The 21,279-nt window shown below is 40.3% G+C and overlaps 1 protein-coding gene across 7 annotated transcripts in view; it reads right to left on the bottom strand.

Annotated features, from left to right (window-relative positions):
- LOC110561938 (ABC-type organic anion transporter ABCA8A-like) overlaps positions 1 to 21,279 on the bottom strand; it is a 77,743-nt gene that overhangs the window by 35,619 nt on the left and 20,845 nt on the right. For all 7 annotated transcript variants that reach the window (XM_021658531.2, XM_021658532.2, XM_021658535.2 and 4 more), the window contains 12 exons: positions 19,489 to 19,654; positions 16,247 to 16,305; positions 15,824 to 15,934; positions 14,808 to 14,983; positions 14,272 to 14,391; positions 13,299 to 13,437; positions 12,704 to 12,794; positions 12,004 to 12,143; positions 10,465 to 10,584; positions 5,274 to 5,469; positions 3,917 to 4,083; positions 2,402 to 2,535 (listed from right to left, as the gene is read on the bottom strand). In XM_021658531.2, the coding sequence (XP_021514206.2) occupies positions 2,402 to 2,535; positions 3,917 to 4,083; positions 5,274 to 5,469; positions 10,465 to 10,584; positions 12,004 to 12,143; positions 12,704 to 12,794; positions 13,299 to 13,437; positions 14,272 to 14,391; positions 14,808 to 14,983; positions 15,824 to 15,934; positions 16,247 to 16,305; positions 19,489 to 19,654 (1,619 nt within the window). The remainder of the gene's footprint in view (positions 1 to 2,401; positions 2,536 to 3,916; positions 4,084 to 5,273; positions 5,470 to 10,464; positions 10,585 to 12,003; positions 12,144 to 12,703; positions 12,795 to 13,298; positions 13,438 to 14,271; positions 14,392 to 14,807; positions 14,984 to 15,823; positions 15,935 to 16,246; positions 16,306 to 19,488; positions 19,655 to 21,279) is intronic.

The raw sequence follows: 21,279 nt of genomic DNA, 5'->3' as shown, positions 1-21,279 counted from the left end.
TGATAAGAATCAAGAAGTTCAGGTGAGTTCAGGGTGATATGGCCATAGACATCTTACACCATCAGAATGGCTAAGATCAAAAACTCAAGTGGCAACACATGCTGGAGAGGATGTGGAGCAGGGGGAACACTCCTCCATTGCTGGTGGGAGTGAAAACTTGTACAACTTCTCTAGGAATCAAGCTGGAGCTTTCTCAGGAAATTGGGAATAGCACTTCCTCAAGACCCAGCTATACCACTCCTGGGCATATACTCAAAATATGCTCCACCATACAACAAGGACATTTGCTCAACTACGTTTATAGAAGCTTTAATTGAATAGCCAGAAACTGGAAACAAACTAGATGTCCCAAAGAATGAATATAGAAATTGTGGTACATTTACACAATGGAATACTACTCAGCTATTAAAAATATGGAAATCATGAAATTTGCAGGTCAATGAGTGGGACTAGAAGAGATCATCCTGAGTGAGGTAAGCCAGACCCAGAAAGACACACATGGTATGTACTCACTTATTCTGAATATTCGACCTATAGTACAGGATAGCCATATCACAATCCACAGACACAAAGAAGCTAAGTAACAAGGGAGGGTGCCTGGATGTCCCTCAGAAGGGGAAACAGAATAGACAGCAGAAGCAGATGAAGAGAGGGAACTGGGCAGGAGATGAAATGGGAAGTGAAACGAGGGTGGGGATCAGATGTGGGAAGAACATGGGGGGGTGGGAGGTGAGAGGGGTGGGGACAAGAAGGGAAAATGGAGGGGAGCACATCTTTGAAAGCTGGAGGCCTGTGACAGGGTAGGTTCCTGGGAGGATATGGGTGTGACTCTAGGTGAGAGAGACTCCTAAGGGGGAGGACATGAAGACTGAACTGACCACCTCCCTAGCCAGGCAGGGAGAATGGAGGGAGAAGTACAACATTCCAACTGCCAAACCTTTCACCTAAAAATTACCCTACCTACAAGAAGTGCAGGGATAAAGACAGAACTGAGATTGAGGGAGAGTCCAGCCAATGAGTGGCCCAACCTGAGACCCACCCCCTGGCAGAGAGCCAGCCCCAGACACTATTACTGATGCCCTGCTGTGCTTGCAGACAGGAGCCTAACATGACTGTCATCTGGGAGGCTCCAGCCAGCAGCTGAGCAGATCCTGAGACTTGTAGCCAAGCATGGGGTGGAGCTCTGGGGGTCTTGTGGAAGTGTTGGGGGAAGGATGGAAAGACCTGGAGGGGACAGAAACCTCACAAGAACACCAACAGAGACAACTAATCCAGACCCATGAGGGATTACAGAGACTGAGACATCAACTAAGGAGCAGGCATGGTCTGGACCTAGGCCCCTGCACATATGTGGCTGATGGGTGGCTTGGTCTTCATGTGGGTCGCCTGGCAAGTCGGGGAGGGAAGAGAAGCTGTTTCTAACATGAACTCTATTGTCTGCTTTTGGATCACTTCCCCCTGGCAGGGCTGCCTTGCCTGGCCTCAGTGGACAAAGATGTGCTCAGTCATGATGTGATTTGATGTGTTGGGGAGGGTTGATACAGGGGGAGGGCCTCCCCTTTTTCTGGGGAAAAAGAGAGAGGGGAAAGGGAAAGGAGGGGTAGGAAGGACTGGGAGGAGAGGAGAGAGGGTCTACCCTTGGGATGCAAAGTAAATAAACTTAAATAAAATACAAATAAAAAGAATCAAGAAGTTCACAGAATCACAAGGCCTATTCATCTCCTTTTAGAGACTGTTAAGTTACTGAGGGAGCTGAGACTCTTCGGTACATAGGTCAACATGCTGTGCGTGAACTGTAGTGATGTGTCTTTTGAGAATTGCCACAGTGCTGGGGTGAACTTGATAATGATTCAAACACCAGATTCACTCATAACTCCTCTAAAAAACCCAGTAAACAGACTGACTCACTAAACTAGACTTGTGTAGAATAATGTCTTGGCTTTATTCACAACTTCTCAAGGAAAACCATGCAACATTTATGGACATCTAATTTACGGATTAAATTTAGGATCTCTGGCTAAATCTCCAGATAACAAGTAGAAATTGTATTGTTTTAAATTTTTTACATTTATTTATTATTGCGAGTGTCTATATCTGTGCATGTGTGTACATGTTCATTCTGCATGTATGGGGTCAGGGGATGTCTTGCAAAGGTCAGTTCTCTCTTTCCACCATGTAGGTTCCAAGACTCAAACTCAGGTTAATAGTTATATATTGAGCTAGGCGTGACTATGGCTTTATTATCATTAAACTCATGAATGAAGTCCAAATTCGCTCCTCAAATACAGAATATATATACGTATATGTTATTTGTACGTAATGTCTCAGGCTTAATTTTTCATCCAGTTTCCCTGCCATAGCCATAACTCTGTGCCCAGTCACTAAAGGGAGATTCACATACCTTCTCATCACCTGATACTATTATCGCTCCGTTGTACAAAGTGTCTTCTGTGCCATTTCTAGTCCCAAAGGCATCAACTTCTAAACCTATGTTCTGCTGCTCCAGTGAGCGTATGAAGTCATCAATCTTTGCTCCTAATAAACAGTGAAATGTAAAAGGCGCTATAATACCAAGGGAACATATCAGGATTATGTGTCAAAATGATACTTCACAGTCATTTGGGTGTCACAGCACACAAAGGTATGGATTTTAAATTCTCCTTATACTTCTCTTCTGAGCAAATGCCTTTTGTTCTTTTTTTTATTTATGTGTATGCATGTTAGCATATGTGGGAGCACATGTGTACACATGCATGAGGAGGCCTAAGGTGGATGTCAGGGATCTTCTTTGATCAGTTTTCACTGTATATGTTGAAGCAGGGTCTCTCACTTGGGCCAGAGCTTACCAACTCAGTCTATCTGACCAGCTTGGTCTGGGTACCCATTGTCTCTGCCTCTTGAGCTATGTGACAGGTCTCCCTATCCAGCCAACTTTTTCAAGTCCATATTTTTATTAGTTCTTCAAGAATTTCAAAGATGCACAGAATCTATTTTGGTCACATCCCTGTTCCCACTGCTTCCCATAAGTGTGTTCTCAGACACACTTCCACCTTGGCACCTTCCCCACTTTCCTGGCTTCTAATCCAGAGTCCAGTTACTGCTGCCCATGTGTGTACTGGTATGGAGACACCCAACAGAGCATGATGTCTTGTTACTTTTCTATTGCTGTGGTGAAACACCATGACCAAAAGCAATTTGCACATGTGGCGGTGGTGTGTGTGTGTGTGTGTGTGTGTGTGTGTGTGTGTTTAATTCAGCTTACAGTTGTGGTGCAGCATGAAGAGAAGTTAGGTATACCCAACAAACATCTATTTGGGCTCTAGGGATCTGAACTCTGTCCTCATGCTTGCACAGCAAGAACTTTACCCTCTGAATCTTCTCGCTGAAACTTTTATTGTTCTTTCTAAGTATGGTTTAGACTTTCTAAAATATGGATCAACAATAGCAACAATTCTTCTCATGTACTTATGATTGCTTCTAGTTGAAAAACTAACTCTGATGATTTAAAACAGCATTTGTTAACATCTTGTGACTTTTAGAATGGAATTTTCTAGAATTAAACAACACATGGCCGTATACCGATGGCTACAACAGTGATCATGAAACTAAAATGTTTTCAAGTCTATAATGTGTTCATACTAATATGCTGCTTTATCCAACTTCTCAAATCTCCCTTTAAGATCACTGTGACATTAAACTTCCACAATATTTTCTACAAACCTTCTTGATTTTCGGTGTTTATCAATATAATACGTATCTCCTTTATCTTTTATTCTTGGAATCACTGTTCCAATTTAGGATTGATATTCCTAAACTGGGTGTAAAACATGTTCATCTCTTCTTTGTGCATGTCTTTTCTAAGCAACAGTCTCAATGGTGACAATATTCATAAGCTACATATTGGCAACATTTTTACCTGTTTTGTTGATGATCAGTAGGTTAGTGAGGGGCTCCTGGGGACGTTGGCCAGGAGTGAGGAAGTACAGATGAGGAGACAGCTCCCAACAGTATTCACTTTGATTTATTATCCTGTGAACATTTTCTGACAAAATATGCAGAAGTCCAACCCCCAAAATCAGAATCCTATATAGAAAAAAATAATTGACAATGTAGACCTATTGCCATTTTCCGGTCTTCAAAACTCTCTTTCTAAGACATGTATATAGTACAAGGAAGACATTATTAAAAGCAGACTTCTTCTGTAGGGTTCTTTGTCTTAGTTCTTACATGTTCCTCATCTTTAAAAATGAGAGTGGTAACCATGGATTCATCCTCAATACCCTCCCCTTGCTGCTCCCTGAGCATGGGACAGCCTGTGCAATTTTAGATTGTGGCTCCTTAAATAGTGAGGTGAGATCTAGCCTCATTTTCACTGCTTCGCTTGTGGCAACACAGTTTTCTAAGCCTCGCAGGCTCAAACCATCTCTTATTTTCGTGTTTTTCTTTCCTTTGATCCCCACTTGATAGAGTTTAAAAATCGTATCTCAGCACCACGGCACTAATGTCTCATCCTTATGTCCTCTCCAAGCCACGTACTCCAAGACTTCCCGCCCGCAGGACTCTGTGGCTGGCATCCATCCCTCTGAGATCTTGACTCTCTCACTCTACTTTACAAAGCATTTCTGATATAATGACAAAGATTTTTCTCTCAGTCTTAATCGTGAGAATGTCCTCAATTTGAATCACATATTCAACAAGTATTGACTGGAATTGTGTCTCGGCTCCCGTGTGGGAGCTGATTGACAACTTAATGAATGACTATGAGATGGACACTGGGTGCACTGGTGTCGTGAGACAGATCCCTTGACAGTCAATTGATGTCTTTTATGTCCAACTCCTAAAAATGCATTTGGCAAGGATCAAGAAGGAGCAGACTACACAGTACACAGAGTACACAGAGCCGCAGAGAAGCAGGAGAACTCGAATATCTATCAACTTTACAAGCACAGTGCAGTTCCAGAGAATTCTGTGAAATCTGGGAATTGGGACACACACACACACCTACAAAATTAAGTTCTTGAGTGTTTCTACTATGGGGACTTTAAGGAAATAATAGCAATGAAGAAAGACTCTATGCCCTATCTTTCTCTGAGACATTTTTTTAATTCAGTATATTAATATAATAATGTGTAAAAAAAAAATAACAAGACTGTTAACAGAACCAACCGTCATGGGCCTGCTTCAGAATTTATGTTTTCATCATGTTTCTGTTGTTCTACTTAGATATGCTTTAATGGAATGACTGGAAGATGCTGTGATAACTTAATACTCACAGAAAGAAGACAGATTTCCTTTCATGCTTTAACTTCAAGAAGCGAAGCCTGGTGACGGCGCAGAGCTGCTGCCACCAGAGAGCCATGCCTGTTTTCATCGTACTCTTATCATTAAGTAAAGAGACAAGTTGTTCCATATTAGCCGTCCTCCTCGTCCTTGTCCCTCCAGCGTGTACATCTTCTGACACACCGGCATCTACGGAACAAAAATCAAACAATTCCCAATGAGCGGTTAAATTTTTTCCCTAAAAGCATTTTTTTTTTTTGACCCAGAGATTTAAAATTCTCTCCACAGGAAAACAGAAGCTCTAGGACAAAATAAAAACACATCAATGCAACCTTGGCAATTGAAACTATTTCAGATGATGCTTCTCGATAAGAAAACTGTGACAGCTGGGATACAAAGTTAAAAAAAATGTAACTAGACGCATCAGGCAAGAATAGAGGTCTGATCTCTGATATTAGAAATAAATTGGGACTTTGTACAGATGTTCATTTAGGTGTCATCCACCCAAAGAGCATCAAACCCGTCCGATACCTTTTTCTCAGAGGCGGGACCTGGGGCATCAACCCGCATGCAATCAGACATGCTCTTCTCTGGGTCCAAAGCGGCTGACCCTGAGTACAGTGCTTAGCCTCGCATCCTGAGCGTATCATTTTAGCTTTTTATGGTATCCAACCATGCTTGAGGAGAATGTCCTGCTTCAATGGCTGTAAAGGCCTGAATGACCATGGCTGCATCACACTGTTGTGAGACTCTAATCTTGCGTCTAAAACAAAAAGGGGGAACTGTAGAGAGCTGCGGAATGCTATGCCTTAAAGATGGAGCTGGTTTCCGCCTTCCACCTTCCCGATGGTGAGTGCTCTCTGTCACGAACAACTCCACATTTGGCTAAGGCCGAGGATCTGGCTTGCTTCCATGTATGTGGACCTATCTGCATTGCCCCCGTGGCACGCCTGGGTTGGCTACCCAGAGGCTATTTAAGCTGTGGGCTGGCTTTCCCCGGGGTCCGAGGATTGTTCAATGTTCCTGAATAAACTGCATTGAAAAAAAAAAAAAGAGCTGGAAACAGCCCAGATGCCCCTCAACTGAAGAATGGATACAGAAATTGTGGTACATCTATACAACGGAGTATTACTCAGCAATGAAAAATAAGGAAATCATGAAATTTGCAGGTAAATGGTGGGACCTGGAAAGGATCATCCAGAGTGAGTTGTCCCAGAAGCAAAAAGACACACACGATATATACTCACTCATATAAACATACAACATAGGATAAACCCACTAAAATCGGTACATCTAAACAAACTAAGCAAAAGAGAGGACCCTAACTAAAACAGTCAATCCCCATCCTGAAAGGCAAAGAGGATGGACATCAGAAGAAGAAAACAGGAAACAGCCTAGGAACCTGCTACAGAGGGCCTCTGAAAGCCAGAAGAAGAAAACAGGAAACAACCTAGGAACCTGCCACAGAGGGCCTCTGAAAGCCTCTGCCCTGCAGACTATCAAAGCAGATGCTGAGCCTGATGGCCAACTGTCAGGCAGAGTGAATGGAATTTTATGTAAGAAGTGGGAAATAGCAAGAGCTGGAGAGGACAGGAACTCCACAAGGAGAGCAACAGAACAAGAAAATCTGAACACAGGGAACTTCCCAAAGACTCATACTCCAACCAAGGACTATTCATAGAGATAACCTAGAACCCCTGCACAGATGTAGCCCATGGCAGTTCAGTGTCCAAGTGGGTTACATAGTAATTGGAAGAGGGACTGCCTCTGACATAATCTGATTGGCCTGCTCTTTGATCACCTCCCCCTGAGGGGGGAGCAGCCTTACCAGGCCACAGAAGATGACAATGCAGCCACTTCTGATAACTGACAGTCTAAGATCAGAAAGGAGAGGAAAACCTCCCCTATCAGTGGACTTGGGGAGGGGCATGCATGCAGAAAGGGGAGGAAGGGTGGGACCAGGAGGGGAGGAGGGAGGGGCTTATGGGGGGATACAAAATGAATAAAGTGTAATTAATAATAACAATAAAAAAGTAAAAAAAAAAACAGAACGAAAAAAAAATGTAACTAATATTTTAAAATAAAATAAAATAAACTCCAAAACAGGAAAAAAAAGAAGAAGAAAGAAAACTGCAGGGTATAACAGCACACACAGAGAATGCTCGTATTCTGATACATTCAACAGCAGAGCTGACCTACAAGAATGCAAACAGTGTTTTCCCATTTATATTAAGACACAGAGCAGAGAAAAGTACAGGTGGCTTGAGGGGCATCTCTTGGGGTGATACTTGCAGAGGGCACAGAGCAGCTTGTTGGGTGATGAAAACACTCTGAATCACACTTTGCACACTTGTTTCAGGGCAGCTGATGCTGAACGTTTCATTAGGGTCTCTGACAGGGAGACAGATAGCAACCCTACTATGCGCTTCTCTCCCTGTCTGCCCACAGGAAACGTGCTGGAGTCACCAACTCAAGCACTCGTGAGGGCAAGTAGTACCGAATGGACTTTATTTCTGAAGGAACTCCAAACAACTTTGAACCCAGGAAGTGGGGAGGAAACACCCTCGAGGGTTGGTGGCGTTCTCGCTGGAAAAGCACACGCCCCTCCCTCTGTTGTGCTGTCTCCAACTTGTCCTCAGTGAAGCCAAGGGTGGATTTTAATTGAGAAAGTCAAAGGAAAGTTTTCTTTAAAAATTACTTCCTTTCTCGAATTATGTCCATCATTGATTTTACATTTGAGTGTCCTAAGCCTCCTGCATTAGAAATTAATGTGTGTTGAAGCTGGAGAGCTGGCTCAGTGGTTAAGAGCAGATACAGAGATCCTAATTTTGTTTTCCAGCACCCATGTTGGTGGCTTAGAACTGCCTAAAACTCAGGCTCCAGGGAATCCAATGCCTCTGCTGGCCTCTGTGGACACACACACACACACACACACACACACACGCTTAAAAATTAAATATTTTTAAAAGAAATTTGTTTCCATGTATCAGGTAACACCTGTCCAAAGTTTAAATGTATCATTTAAAAAAAGTTTCAGAGCAGAATGGTGGATCAACGGAATCAAATAGAAGACCCAGAAATAAGCCCACACACCTATGGATACTTGATTGTGACAAAGAAACCAAAAAATACAATGGGAAAAAGATAGCATATTCACTAAATGTTGTTGGTCTAACTGGATGTCTACATGTAGAAAAATGCTAATAGATCCATATTATCACCCTGCACAAAACTAAAGCCCAAGTGGATCAAAGACCTCAATATAAAAGCAAAAACACTAAAGAAAAAGTGGGAAGGAGCCTTGAACCCATTGGCACAGGAGACAACTTCCTGAACAGAACACCAACAGCACAGGCTCTAAGAGCAACAATCAATAAATGGGACCTTATGAAACTAAAATCTTCTGTAAAGCAAAGGACACTGTCATCAGAACAAAACGACTGCCTACAGATTGAGAAAGGATCTTCACCAACCCTATATCTGACAGAAGGCTAATATCCAGAATGTATAAAGAACTGAAGAAGTTAAACACCAACAAACCAAGTAATCCAAATAAAAATGGGGAACAGAGCTAAACAGAGAATTCTCAATAGAGGAATATTGAATGGCAGAGAAACACTTCAAGAAATGCTCGATGTCCTTAGTCATCAGGGAGATGCAAATCAAAATGACCCTGAGATTTCACCTTATACCCATAAGAATGGCTAAGATAAAAAATCAAGTGACAACACATGCTGGAGAGGATATGGAGAAAGGGGAACCCTCCTGCATTGCTGGTGTGAATGTAAACTTGCATAACCACTTTGGAAATCAGTCTAGTGCTTTCTCAGAAAACTAGGAATAGTGCTACCTCAAGATCCATCTATACCACTCCTAGGCATATAACCAAAACATCCTCAAGTATACAACAAGGACATTTGCTCAACCATGTTTTTAGCAGCTTTATTCAAAATAGCCAGAATCTGGAACCAACCCAGATGTCCCTCAGTGGAGGACTGGATACAGAAATTGTGGTACTTTTACACAATGGAATACTACCCACCTATTAAAAAACAAGGAAATCATGAAATTTGCAGGCAAACGGTGGAAACTAGAAAAGAGCATCTTGGGTGAGGTAACCCTGAAACAGAAAGACACACATGGTATATACTCACTCATAAGTGGTTATTAGACATATAATATAGGATAAACATACTAAAATCTATACACCTAAAGAAGCTAAGCAAGAAGGAAGACCCTAGGGAAGATATTCAATCCTTATTCCGAAGGACAAACACCATAGACATCACAAGGAGAAGAAGACAGGGAACAGGACAGGAGCCTACCACAGAGGGCCTCTGAAAGACCCTACCCAGCAGGGTATTAAAGCAGATGCTGAGACTCATAGCCAAACTTGAGAAATTTTGAGTGCAGAGTGCAGGGAATCTTAGGAAGGAAAGGGAAGATAGAAAGACCTGAAGGGGACAGGAGCTCCAAAAGGAGACCAACAAAGCCAAAAAATCCTGAGCCCTGGGGGTCCTGAAGAGAATGATACCCCAACCAAGGACAATGCATGGAGAGGAACTAAAACCACAGTTCAGATGTAGCCAATAGACTCAGTCTACAAGAGGGGTCCCTAGTCAGGGGAGCAGGTGCCTTTTTGTCATGAACTCAGTGACTGCCTCTCTGATCACCTCCCCATGGGGGGTGCAGTCTTGCCAGGACACAGAAGCAGATGATACAGCCAGTCCTGATGAGACCTGATAGGCTAGGGTCAAATAGTAGGGGAGGAGGACCTCCCCTATCAGTAGACTAGGGAAAGGGCATAGGAGGAAAGAGGGAGGGAGAATTGGATTGGGAGGAGACAAGGGAGGGGGACACAGCCAGGATACAAGTTGAATAAATTGTAATAAATGATAATAATAAAAATATTTTAAAAACCAAAATAAGTTTCAGAAAAAGGATTTTGTTAGACACAGCTTAGAGAATCTAGGATACATAAACACTTGGTAAGTTCTTGTCAGTCATGGCTGGGATAACACTGAACACCGTAGGCAAGGCACACTTATGCTACAGATGGCAACTCATGGCAATGGATTTCCTCATTCATACAGGCTCCAAAGAACAGCAACAAACATCATGGCTATTGAAATTTATTATTTTCAAAATGGACACCACGTAACAGTTTTCATTCTTTTGACCCACCTGACTGGTCAATCGTTGGCTTTCCCTCCAGTTTCAGGAACACCTCAGTCAGTGTTGTTATAGAAACACCGTAGTTCTCGATTCCCAGATCTGGAAATTTCTCAAGATCCCTATAAAGATCTAATGAACATGTCTTAAAATGTGGTCATCAGGAAAAGGCAAACTACTTTCACAGTCTATCTTATTCCAGTCAGAAAGAAGATCATTAAACAAACAAACCCACAAATAACAAATGCTATCAGGATGTGGGGGAAGTTGCAACTCCTATTCACTCTTGATGAGAGTATGAATTGGTTCAGGGACTGTGGAAATCAAAGTGAAGATTTTCTCAAAAAGCTAAAAGAAGAACTCACACAAAGCCAACCCAACCAACCAACCAACCAACCAAACAAACAAACAAACAAAGCAGAGCTACCAAATGGCCCAGCTACACCACTACTGGGCATATACTCAAAGACTTTATATCCCATTAGAGATACCTGCACATCCATGCTCACTGACACTCTGTTCACAAGAAAGAGAATAAACCTAGATACCCAACAACTGATGACTTAGTAATAAAACGTGGTGCACACACACAATGGAATTCTTTCTGTTCAGCCATCAAGAAAAATAATTATAATTTCAGGAAAGTAGGTGGAACTAGGGCTGGAGAGGTGGCTTAGACAGTAAAGGCATTTGCCTCCAAAGGAGGCAACTTTTTTTTTCTTCTTGGAACCCATAAGGCAGAAAGGGAGAACATTTCCACAAGTTGTCCTCTGGCCACACTCAAACTGTAGCATGCAGGCACCCCTCTTCAACACAGGTAAAATAGATAAAATGTGTGTGGGAGGGAACCTTAGAGAAGCTTCTTTTGATAGTAGGTGGTGATTAAGGCAGAGACTCACACATAACTTGTCAAAGTTCCGAGAATGAGTTTCTTTTACAAGCTCAGCCCTAAATCCAGGCGATCTCTGTCATACCCTCCAAGGCGTGTGCAGTCATCTTTCACACTGCTGGCTGTCAGTACACATCCTTACAACTTTCTCATACGCTCACTGACAGATTTTGAAGGTTTTAATAAACTCTCATTTTTTTTAATTGCTACTTATTTGCTTTGTTCTTTCAATTTTTTCTTACACATAGTAAGCTGTCCTTCATCCTTCATTGTCTGGTAAGATACGTACATGACTCAGTTTTCAAAATGAAAGCAGCAATGACTCCACTTAGCCAGTGTAAGCAACACACTACTACTGTGAGCCTGCATTTAGCACCACCATTGTGAAAAGCTCAGGAAACACAAAAAGATTCTGGTATTTGAAACAATAACCAAAGGATTTGACACGTCATCACTTCTAAGAGGATGGGGTTGGAGGCAGAAGTCACCTTTACAGCAGTGACTTTTACGAAGTAACTTCTCTCTCTGTCTCTGTTTTATTATGAGAATTCTGGGTGATGCTTCATTTCAGACTTTTAGAATATGCTTCGTACATAACAACTTGATGCCACGTGTCGCTTATTATTGTAGATTTTATTTTATAGCCATGGATAATGAATTACCTGGAAATTTATTTGTTGTTTCTAGGGGTAATATGTAGTTCAGTTTTCCTTCACTTTCTTCTGACAATTTGGAGTCAGGGATGTGCTGTTTGACAAGTGATGTTATTCTCTCATGCACACATGTTTCATTCAGCTGCAAGCTGTTGTTCAAAAATTGGAATATGTTGTTTGAAATAGTCTCCAACATCCAAAAATAACCCGAAAAGAGCATTTATGGCTGCAATCTTAAAAACAAGTCATGCATACTTGATGTAAAGAGGTAGGTCAGTTAATGCAAATCCATGAAACTAAGTAGAATTTTAGTTAAGAGAAAGTATTACTATTCTAGGTTAATGAAAATAATGATGTTAAACACAATCCTGTTGGGTTTGGGAAAGTTGTAGCACTGTAGAGTAATCAAATAGTATAGACACTTAACTGTATCTAGACTAGATTTTCTCCTATTTCCAGGCATTTTATATTCCAATCTTGCCCACACTTTTACCCTTTACCTCTTCCTACACACACACACACACACACACACACACACACGAATTTTCTTTTAAAACATATTTTTATTAATTCTTTGAAAATTTCAGACATGTATGCAATAGCCAGGATCCCTGTGTCTCCCCTCTCTCTCTTTCAGTGATTTTGCTCAGTAGCACCTTTTTCTCCAGCCCAGTTCTCCAGTACCCTCACCCTTCCCTAGAAGGCCTACCTTAAGTGATAACCAATCCCCCATTTCTTCTTCAGAAACAAGGACGAGCCTGCACACTTCAGCTTTCCCTTGGAGATGAACACTTTCCTGTCTGAAGAGGAAGAAGCAAAAAAAGGGGGGGATATCTTTTATTATAGAAAAATGTGAGACATAAACTGTCTTAAAAGTGTATACAACTTTAAAAGCACAATGCAATTGAGGATCAAAAATCACTATAACGTTTGACAATTATGTAGCTCAGTTATGTGTCATACACCTCAACAGAATCAATTACATGAGCCATTTCTGACATAGATAGACATTGACACGCTCTTTAGCTGGCCGTGCACAGATCTTTCAAGTTGACTTATTCAATTATGAAATTCAACTAAATTCCATTTATCTTAAAGTTTGTGACTTTCCTAAGAAGGGCATGCTTTGTATCATCACAATGCTGTCGGACAGAAAGGGTTATAGACACCTCAAACTTTTGTCGGAAAGACCTCCTGGTCCTGGCTCAATGGCACCCAGCAGCACAGAAAAAGCAGCAAAGAAAATAATTTAAGATTTCAGATATAAGTCCTCATCGGGATGCGTAAAGAAAGCCACCAATTACCGGCCAGAATGTCAGCCTCGTCCATGAACTGAGTGCTGAAGAGGACCACGCGGTCTGCTTTGCGCTCCTTCAGGAGATTCCACACCCGGTGCCTTGAAAAGGGATCCAGGCCAGCAGTGGGTTCATCCAGTAGGAAAATCTAGAGGAGGGATCAAACAAAAGAGTCTTCACTAACTGTGGGAACCGGTAACACAGAGGCTGGGTATCCAGTGTGTGATGTCCTTTGTGAATAAGGACGTAGTTTGTTTCCAAATTGAATTTATCTTTTTTATTTTAATTTTTATTTTTTTCTTCACAATTTATTCATTACATATGCCTATTGAAGCCCTCTCCCTCAACTTCCCCCAGTCCCACCCTCATTCCCTCTTCCCCATCTCCTTCCCCTAGTCTATTTAAAGGAGGAGTTCTCCACTATTGCCATCTGCCCATAGCTTGTTAAGTCTCATCGGGACTGCCTGAATCCTCTCCTCCAAGGCCTGGCAAGGGTGAGTGATCAGAGAGCAGTCAGCTTCACTCAGAGATCCACATGGAGACTGAGCTGCCAATCAGCCACATCTGAATGAAGGGTCTAGGTACTCTCCAGTCATGGTCCTCTGTTGGTGCATCAGTCTCTACAGGAAGCCCTTGGCTCAGATCTTTTAGCTTTGTTGGCCTCCTCGTGGGGCTCCTGTCCCCTCAAAGTCCCTCTATTCCCACCCCTTTCTTCCCCCATATGACTCCCTGCCCTCTGCCCAAAGTTTGCTTGTTAGTTTCATCATCTGCTTTGCTCCACGGTTGGGTGGACCCTTTCAGAGGACCCTCTATAGTAGGCTCTCATCATGTTTCCTCTCTTCCACGGCTTCTGGTATCTATCCTGTTTACCATTCTGAATGAGATTTAAGCATCCTCCCTAGGGTCCTCCTTAGTGTTTAACTTCTTTAGGTCTGAGATGGCTATAAGCTAATATCCTCTTGTACAATCTGGTCTGACTTACCTGAGGGTCTCCTAAAATGGCAATTGCAAAAGTCAGTTTTCTCTTTTGTCCACCACTTAGGTTTTGAACAATAATATCCTGAATATTTTTCATTTCCAGTTCCAGCAAAACTCTTTGTACCTGCACATACACAAAAAGGGATTCGAGCCATAACTAGAGCATTTTGAAAACTCTTAACACTATACAATAAAGTGCAATGGTTTGCAATAAGCAGTAATGTCTACTGTCAATGACTCCATGTTTACTTGATATATGCCTTGGGGATAATTATCTACCACTTCATAATTCACTCTCATTTGAAAATGAAGAAAATCCCATTTCTTACATAAAGTTTGTTAAAACTAAAAGAGTATACTTAATAAGATAGGACAACGCTACAAGTTGCACACAGGTGTTTGAAATTCCTACATTTTTGCAGCCAGTCTTCATACATTGATTTACGTATAGGTAATTCAATGCAACCAAAATCAAAAAAAGCAGATTAACCACTTTAATAGCACTTTGAATTTTCATGTAAATCTTAAAATATCATGTACCTCATTATCCACTTCATGTGCTTGAATCCCCTTTATCTTAGCAAATAGCCTAAGATTTTCTCTTACGGTGAGGAAGTCAAATTGTAGGTTACACTGTGGACAAACTCCAGTGAGTTTGCTGATACTTTCCAGGTCAATCATTTCTGAGAGTTTATTATTATAGATAGTGACACAACCTATAAACAAGGGTTTCAAAAGGCATTATCAAGACAGCATGGCATCCTTAACACAATATAAATTTAAAAACTCTTACAATAAATTTACAAAATGAAATTAGATACGTGATTTTATCTTACTCCCGTGATTTTTCTTTTCCAAGTTTCATTTTGATATTCTACCTTATCTGTATTTGAGAATATGATGAAGTCTACCTTTTTACCATCACTAAATGAAGTCAGTTTCTCCACTCTCTCAGCTATGTATGTCACTTGTTTTGAGTGATGGAATATGAGCCAATTACAGCCAAAGAGAACAGGAAAATGTTGTTTTACATTGGCATTGATTCTTTTTTGCTGCTCAAAGTCCTTATAACATCAGTCCTAGAAATTTGTGAGAGACAGATGAGGGGGGGAAGAGACAAAGACAGAGATAGAGACACAGAGACAGAGCAAGAGAGAGAAACGGAGAGGATAGCCTAGCCAAAATCTCTGACATGTAGGTCAAGCCATCCTAGGCCAGAAGCTACAGTCAAAATAGTAAGACTGAGAGTTGACCCCTCTAATCATGACGAAGTAATATGTGATTGATATTGTAAAAGTTTCTGTGTTTTGAGGTTACTTTATACAGAAAGATGTGGTCAAGATGTGTGATCAATATCTATCGAAACTATTAATTCTATAAAATTTTGAATGTTCCAAAATACTAAAATTCTGTACATTTCAGTTAATGCCATATACATTTTATAAAAGCATAGTATAGATTATATCTGAGTTGAATTATCTGTTTGTGCTTACTGCTCACACTATCTTACAAAAGCACAGGTAATGCAATTGCCAACACTGAGGAATCTCTCCTACCTTTGGTGGGAACACACAACCCACTTAGAATGTTCAGCAGTGTTGATTTCCCAGCTCCACTGTGACCAAGGATCGCAGTAATCTGGCTTTTATATATATCCAATGTCAGATCTGGGAGGGAAAGAGCATGAAGGTATAAAATCACAAATGTAGGTTTAATCCAGGGCACATATAGTGCTTGTGTATTTACATGTGTCTAAAATTTACATGTGTCTAAAGCATACATTTATTCATGCATTAAAACAAAATTAATACTCTATTTTTTTCACTTCACAAAAATTACTCAGCATGGCGATATTAGTTCAGTTAGGAACAAACGAGGGAAACTGTGAGATTCAACACTTGTTTACACAATCTAGAATTGCTTGCTGACAGAAAAGTTAACTGATTAAAAGCCAAGATTTTTCTGTCTTAGTTACTTACCTTTCAAAGCTTCTGTGCATTTAGACTTTTTTACATAGTCTTTTGTAAGACTTCTGATTCTGAGAAAGAGAGCAAGAGATACAGTTTTTTAAAGGCAATGGTTTTCTTTATTAGTCTTCTATTTTTGGTTGGGAGCCTGTCCTTTAGTGGCTGAGCCATCTCTCCAGCATTTTATTATCTAACTCCAAGTTTGGCTGAAATCTTTGGGTGAGTTTGGGTTGCAAGAATTTGAGGGAGAACATGTGAACTTCACTTAGCCACGGTTAGAGAGCAATGGTCCTAGATTAGCAAGCCTAGGCTCAGCTGGAGAAAAGGCTGCTTTCATTGGTCTGGGCTAAGGCTTGGACAGTGTTTTACTGGTGAGCATTATTCCTGAGCTGAACCATATGTAGTGATGGGGAAGCTAGACAACGATACAGCAAAGACAACTAACATGACAAGGCTGGGTAGGAAACATAGAAACTTTCAGGTCAGTCAGGCAAAAAGAACAGCAAGAAGCAATGCCATAGACAACAGCTATCATTGCACTTTAACCATTAAATAACTGACAAATATAGTTATTTCTTATAGCTCTGCTTTCCCGCGCTGAAAGGGGAAATACCAACAGTACTTACATTGCAGTTAGTCTGAAGACTAATGAAGTGTTTCATGTTGCATGTTGAGGAAGTGGAAAAGTATTGAATGTTATTCATTATGTAATGACAATTATGGCTACTAGGAGGAATGTAATCAACAATAATCTAAGTACTGTTAAATACTAAATTCTATATGTTGCAATTTAAAAAAATCTTTGTAGCTCTGAAAATGTAGTCATGTTATCTCTTTGGTTCTACTCTATCAGGTAAATATACAGTCATTTTTTACTGTCTTTTTTCACACAACTCAGGGTTCGTGTATGTTGGTTACAACAGAGTTCTCCCAGCTTCTTTTCACAGTGGATGGTAATTAACACAGAGACAACTGGGCATTGTGCAGACAGTGAGAGACTTTGGATCACTCAACTTTAAAGGAGATGTCTTTATCAAACCTCTCCCCTCAAGCAAGGCTCAGAGATCTATGAGGAAAAGGATGCAGCAGGATTGTAAGAGCCAGACATGGCAAATGGCTCCAAAGAAACAGCATCTTCTAGACCCCAGCTTTCAACGTGTGGCTACCACCTCTTTGGGGTCCCATAGGATATGTCTTGAATATCAGATATTTATGATTCATAACAGCAGCAAAATTGTAGTTATAAGCTAGCAACGGGATATTTTTTTGGTTGGGAGTCAGCACAACATGAGGAACTGTATTAAAGGGTTGAGCATCAGGAAGGTTGAGAACCACTGATCTAGACACAACAGGGCTGATGTACATATGAACTCACAGAAACTGTGACAGCGTGTACAAGCCCTGCCCAGATTTGAACCAGACAAAATCCCAGAGTGGAGAAGCAGACGTAGCTCCCATTCTAGCCAAGAGGCTGTTTGCAGCTGACACCCACTGGGAAAGGGAAAGTAATTTTTCTCCCACGGAGTGCCAGCGGGTATCTCAAAAACACTCCAGGGCAAGCCCCAAGTCCAGGAGTAGCTGGCCAACACAAAAGGAATTCCATTGGGTTTTTCGTTGTTGTTGTTTTGTTTTGGTGGGTGGGTTAATTTTGTTTTGTTTTGGCATTTTTTGTCTTATTGGTTTTTGTTGGTTTGATTTGCTTTTCTTTTGTGTGGTTGAAAAAGAGAAAGAACATGAAGCATAAAGTTGGGTAGGTAGAGAGTTTTGGAAGATCTGGAAAGAGTTGGTGAGGAAAAAGAATATGACCAAAATATATTTCAAGAAAATAAAAATGTTTTAAATAAAATGAAAATAGGTGTCTTACTTTCATTTTAACCTTAACTCCTTATTCTTCCACATCGCTTTTTGTTAAATGATATACCAAAGAAAAAATGAAAGTGACCAGTAGACCAAAAAAAAAAAAAAAAAAAAAAAAAAAAAACAAGAACAAAAACAAATTTTAAAAAACCACATCATCTTGATATGACTTTCTCTGCCTGGGGTTAAAAATTATCTAGACTCAGAACAAGAAGGATAACTACGGAACAGGTTAAAAGTTAGAAATTGAAAGTTAGGATTAGAAATGATGAAATACCAACACTTTCTCCCCAGGTTCAGGGAACATAGCAGAGCAGGAGACAGAAAGAATGAAAAAGATGGAAGGTGCGGAGGATTGCTGTAAAATTCAATTTCTGGTCACGGCATGGCTGTCACTCAAGAACTCACAGGAGCTGTGGCTATCTCCACAAGGTCAAGCAAGTAAAAATTCCATCGTGAATGAAGGATGGACTCGTGAGAGACACTGCTACTTGAGGAACTGCTAGCAGTTGATGGCTGCCAAGAGACACAGTCATTTTCCTCTGGGGGTGTGGCCACTGATAGGTGGCCCATTCTCTGGTGGGTAGCCTCACAGTATTCACGTTCTGCAAAAGGGCAACACGGATTGGACTGAAAGGGAAGTAATTGTTATTTTTTCAATGAGGAGAATATTAATTTGGGAGGAGGACATTTTAGAGGGGAGCAGGCAAAGTTGGAAGCAGCTAGTGTGGTGCTAGATATGATTAAAATACACCATACATATTTATAAAGTTCTCAAAGAAGAAATCAAAAACATTATTTAAAGTAAGAGTTGCAAACATAAAGGCCTTGAGGATTTCTTCCTTATTTGAAATAAATGCAACAGGCACGCATGAAACAGGAATTTGATTGTAACCCAGATCACAAGTAGGCTTGGCTAAAAGGCACATTGATTTCATTTCCTGTTCTTCTCCAAGCCTTTCACTTCCCTCATCCCTTTTTCTTTGTCTTCTTTGTAGAAACAATGAATGCATAAGGGAAGAAATATTAAGATGAGTAAAGGGAAAATGAGTGGTATAACTAATAAGGTTGAGGAGTGAATCCCTGAAGCTAAGAAAAATAAAAGAGAATAGAATAGAAACAGTAAACGACAGGCAGAGAGGAGTTTGTATTGTGGCTGCTAGGATCCGAAGTCTAAAGTTTGTCACCAAAAGCAGCATTTTATAGTTAAAAAGAAGAACAACAACAACAACAACTCAGGACAGAAAATTGCAGGCAGTGTAGATGAGGTTTAGGTCAGAGCCCCATGCAGGACTCAAAGGAGAATCTACACGGCTTAACTGCCCAATGGAGCGGGCTTTAGGCTGAGGATAGCATTTCCCAGATCTGACCTTCACCCACACTACCTGTGACCTCACCTGATAGCCTCCTTCCCGTGGAATTCTGTAGACACAGGTTCAAAAGAGTCATCAGAAAACTCATAGTCCATTTCATTGTCAAGGGCCATCCGCTCAGGTCGATTTTGTGGTGACCAAAAGGAGGACTTGAGGAAAAACAAGGGTGAGTGCCGCCGTCCATAGTCACCTATTTAACCAGTATAATTGCATATCAGATCAGCCACTGCTCTAAAGTCCCTCTTCACCTCTAAACATGGGTACATCTCAACACAACAAACACTGTCTTAAGTGTGTCGGCATTGGAAATATAAAGGAGAAAAAGCACAAAGATATTTATATTAAATTAACTATGTGAGCAACAAAAATTTAAGGGAAAATGAAGAGAAATTATAATGTAAAATTAAAGGCTTTTCTAATTTCCAGCTATACAAAATGCCAGATCCAGATATATTTTGAGCTACTATATAGCCACTAAGAAATTACTAATGGTGAGAAATTACTAAGTACATATCCAAATATGGGTTTAAACAGTCAATTAAATAATTACTAACTACGAACCGAACATTTTTATGGAAAACAGAATATAACTGAGCAAAATTATTTGGTGGGCCATAAGAAAGAGTGGAAAGGGCACAACACAGCAGTTCAAACACTATGAAGGACAGGAAAACCTAATTACTATAATCAGAGTACCTTTAATTTCTCTATAAGTTCCTCCTGTCATGTCAACTGGTTTGGCACAATAAAAATAAAAATAAAAAGCTAGAGAGCTAGCTATGAGATAATTTCAATTAGCCTAATACTCATGCAAAGGGGATTCCTGAAAGAACAGAGAAAGTAAACAAAATTAAATAATTTCCCATTTTTCCCAGAATTGATGAAAATTACAGTCATAAATTTAAAAAGCTTAAGGAAATCCAAATATTAGCATGTGCATATAAATACACACACACAAAACAAATTCATTTCAAAATTAGAGGGCTTAAAAGCAATGAAAAGATAAAAGTCTTAAAAGGTGCTAAAAATACAACTGATATTTAATGAGAATAAACAGACACTTCCTGTTGGAGACCATGCAAACTGGAAGATGGTGGCGTCATACATCTAAATCACATTAAGAACAGCAGGGTTATAGAAATAAAGACAAACCTGGCAGCTTGGAGCTCTGCACTCAGTGAAAACATAGCTTTTAAAAATGGAGTAAAAGTAAAGATTTGTATAAACATAAAATATAGAGGTGGAAATATATCAAAGTAATATAAACTATTGTGAAGTAAAAATGAGGAAAGTATATATATCAAACTAGATTTTTAAAGTTTTGAAATTGAGTCTTGAGGAAAAACTGAATTACATCACATATTGTCTAAGGCTTTGGCCAACATCCAAAACAAAGAACATTTAAATCTACACTTAATTTGCAGAGAAGCCATTTGCCTAAGATGTCACTAGCATTAAGAAACAAAGGAGATAAATAGATTTTTGTCAGCTAAAGCACTGGGGGAAAAGTCAAAGAATGAGAAACTTTTAGGGATTAAAGAAAAAAAAAAGCAAGTAACATCTTTCTATAAAAAGAAAGAGAATGGAAGATTAGCAGTTTTGTGTCACCTGAAATAAGAGTAAACCAGAATAAAAGTTGTCTATTTTTGCTTCTCATTGATTCACCATTTTTTTCACGTGTTTACATATGTCTGCTCTGGGTTGGAGCACTCGCCATGGCCTCTTACACAGAAAATGCACATAGGAAGAACAGTCTCTGTTCTTGAGTGGAGAAGGTATAATAGACAGGAGAACAAAAAACAAAACAAAACAAAA

The sequence above is a fragment of the Meriones unguiculatus genome, chromosome 7 (assembly GCF_030254825.1).
Source record: "Meriones unguiculatus strain TT.TT164.6M chromosome 7, Bangor_MerUng_6.1, whole genome shotgun sequence".
Lineage (NCBI taxonomy): Eukaryota > Metazoa > Chordata > Mammalia > Rodentia > Muridae > Meriones > Meriones unguiculatus.
The sequence above is the reverse complement of the archived record's forward strand: the minus strand, read 5'-3'. Positions and strand labels throughout refer to the sequence as shown.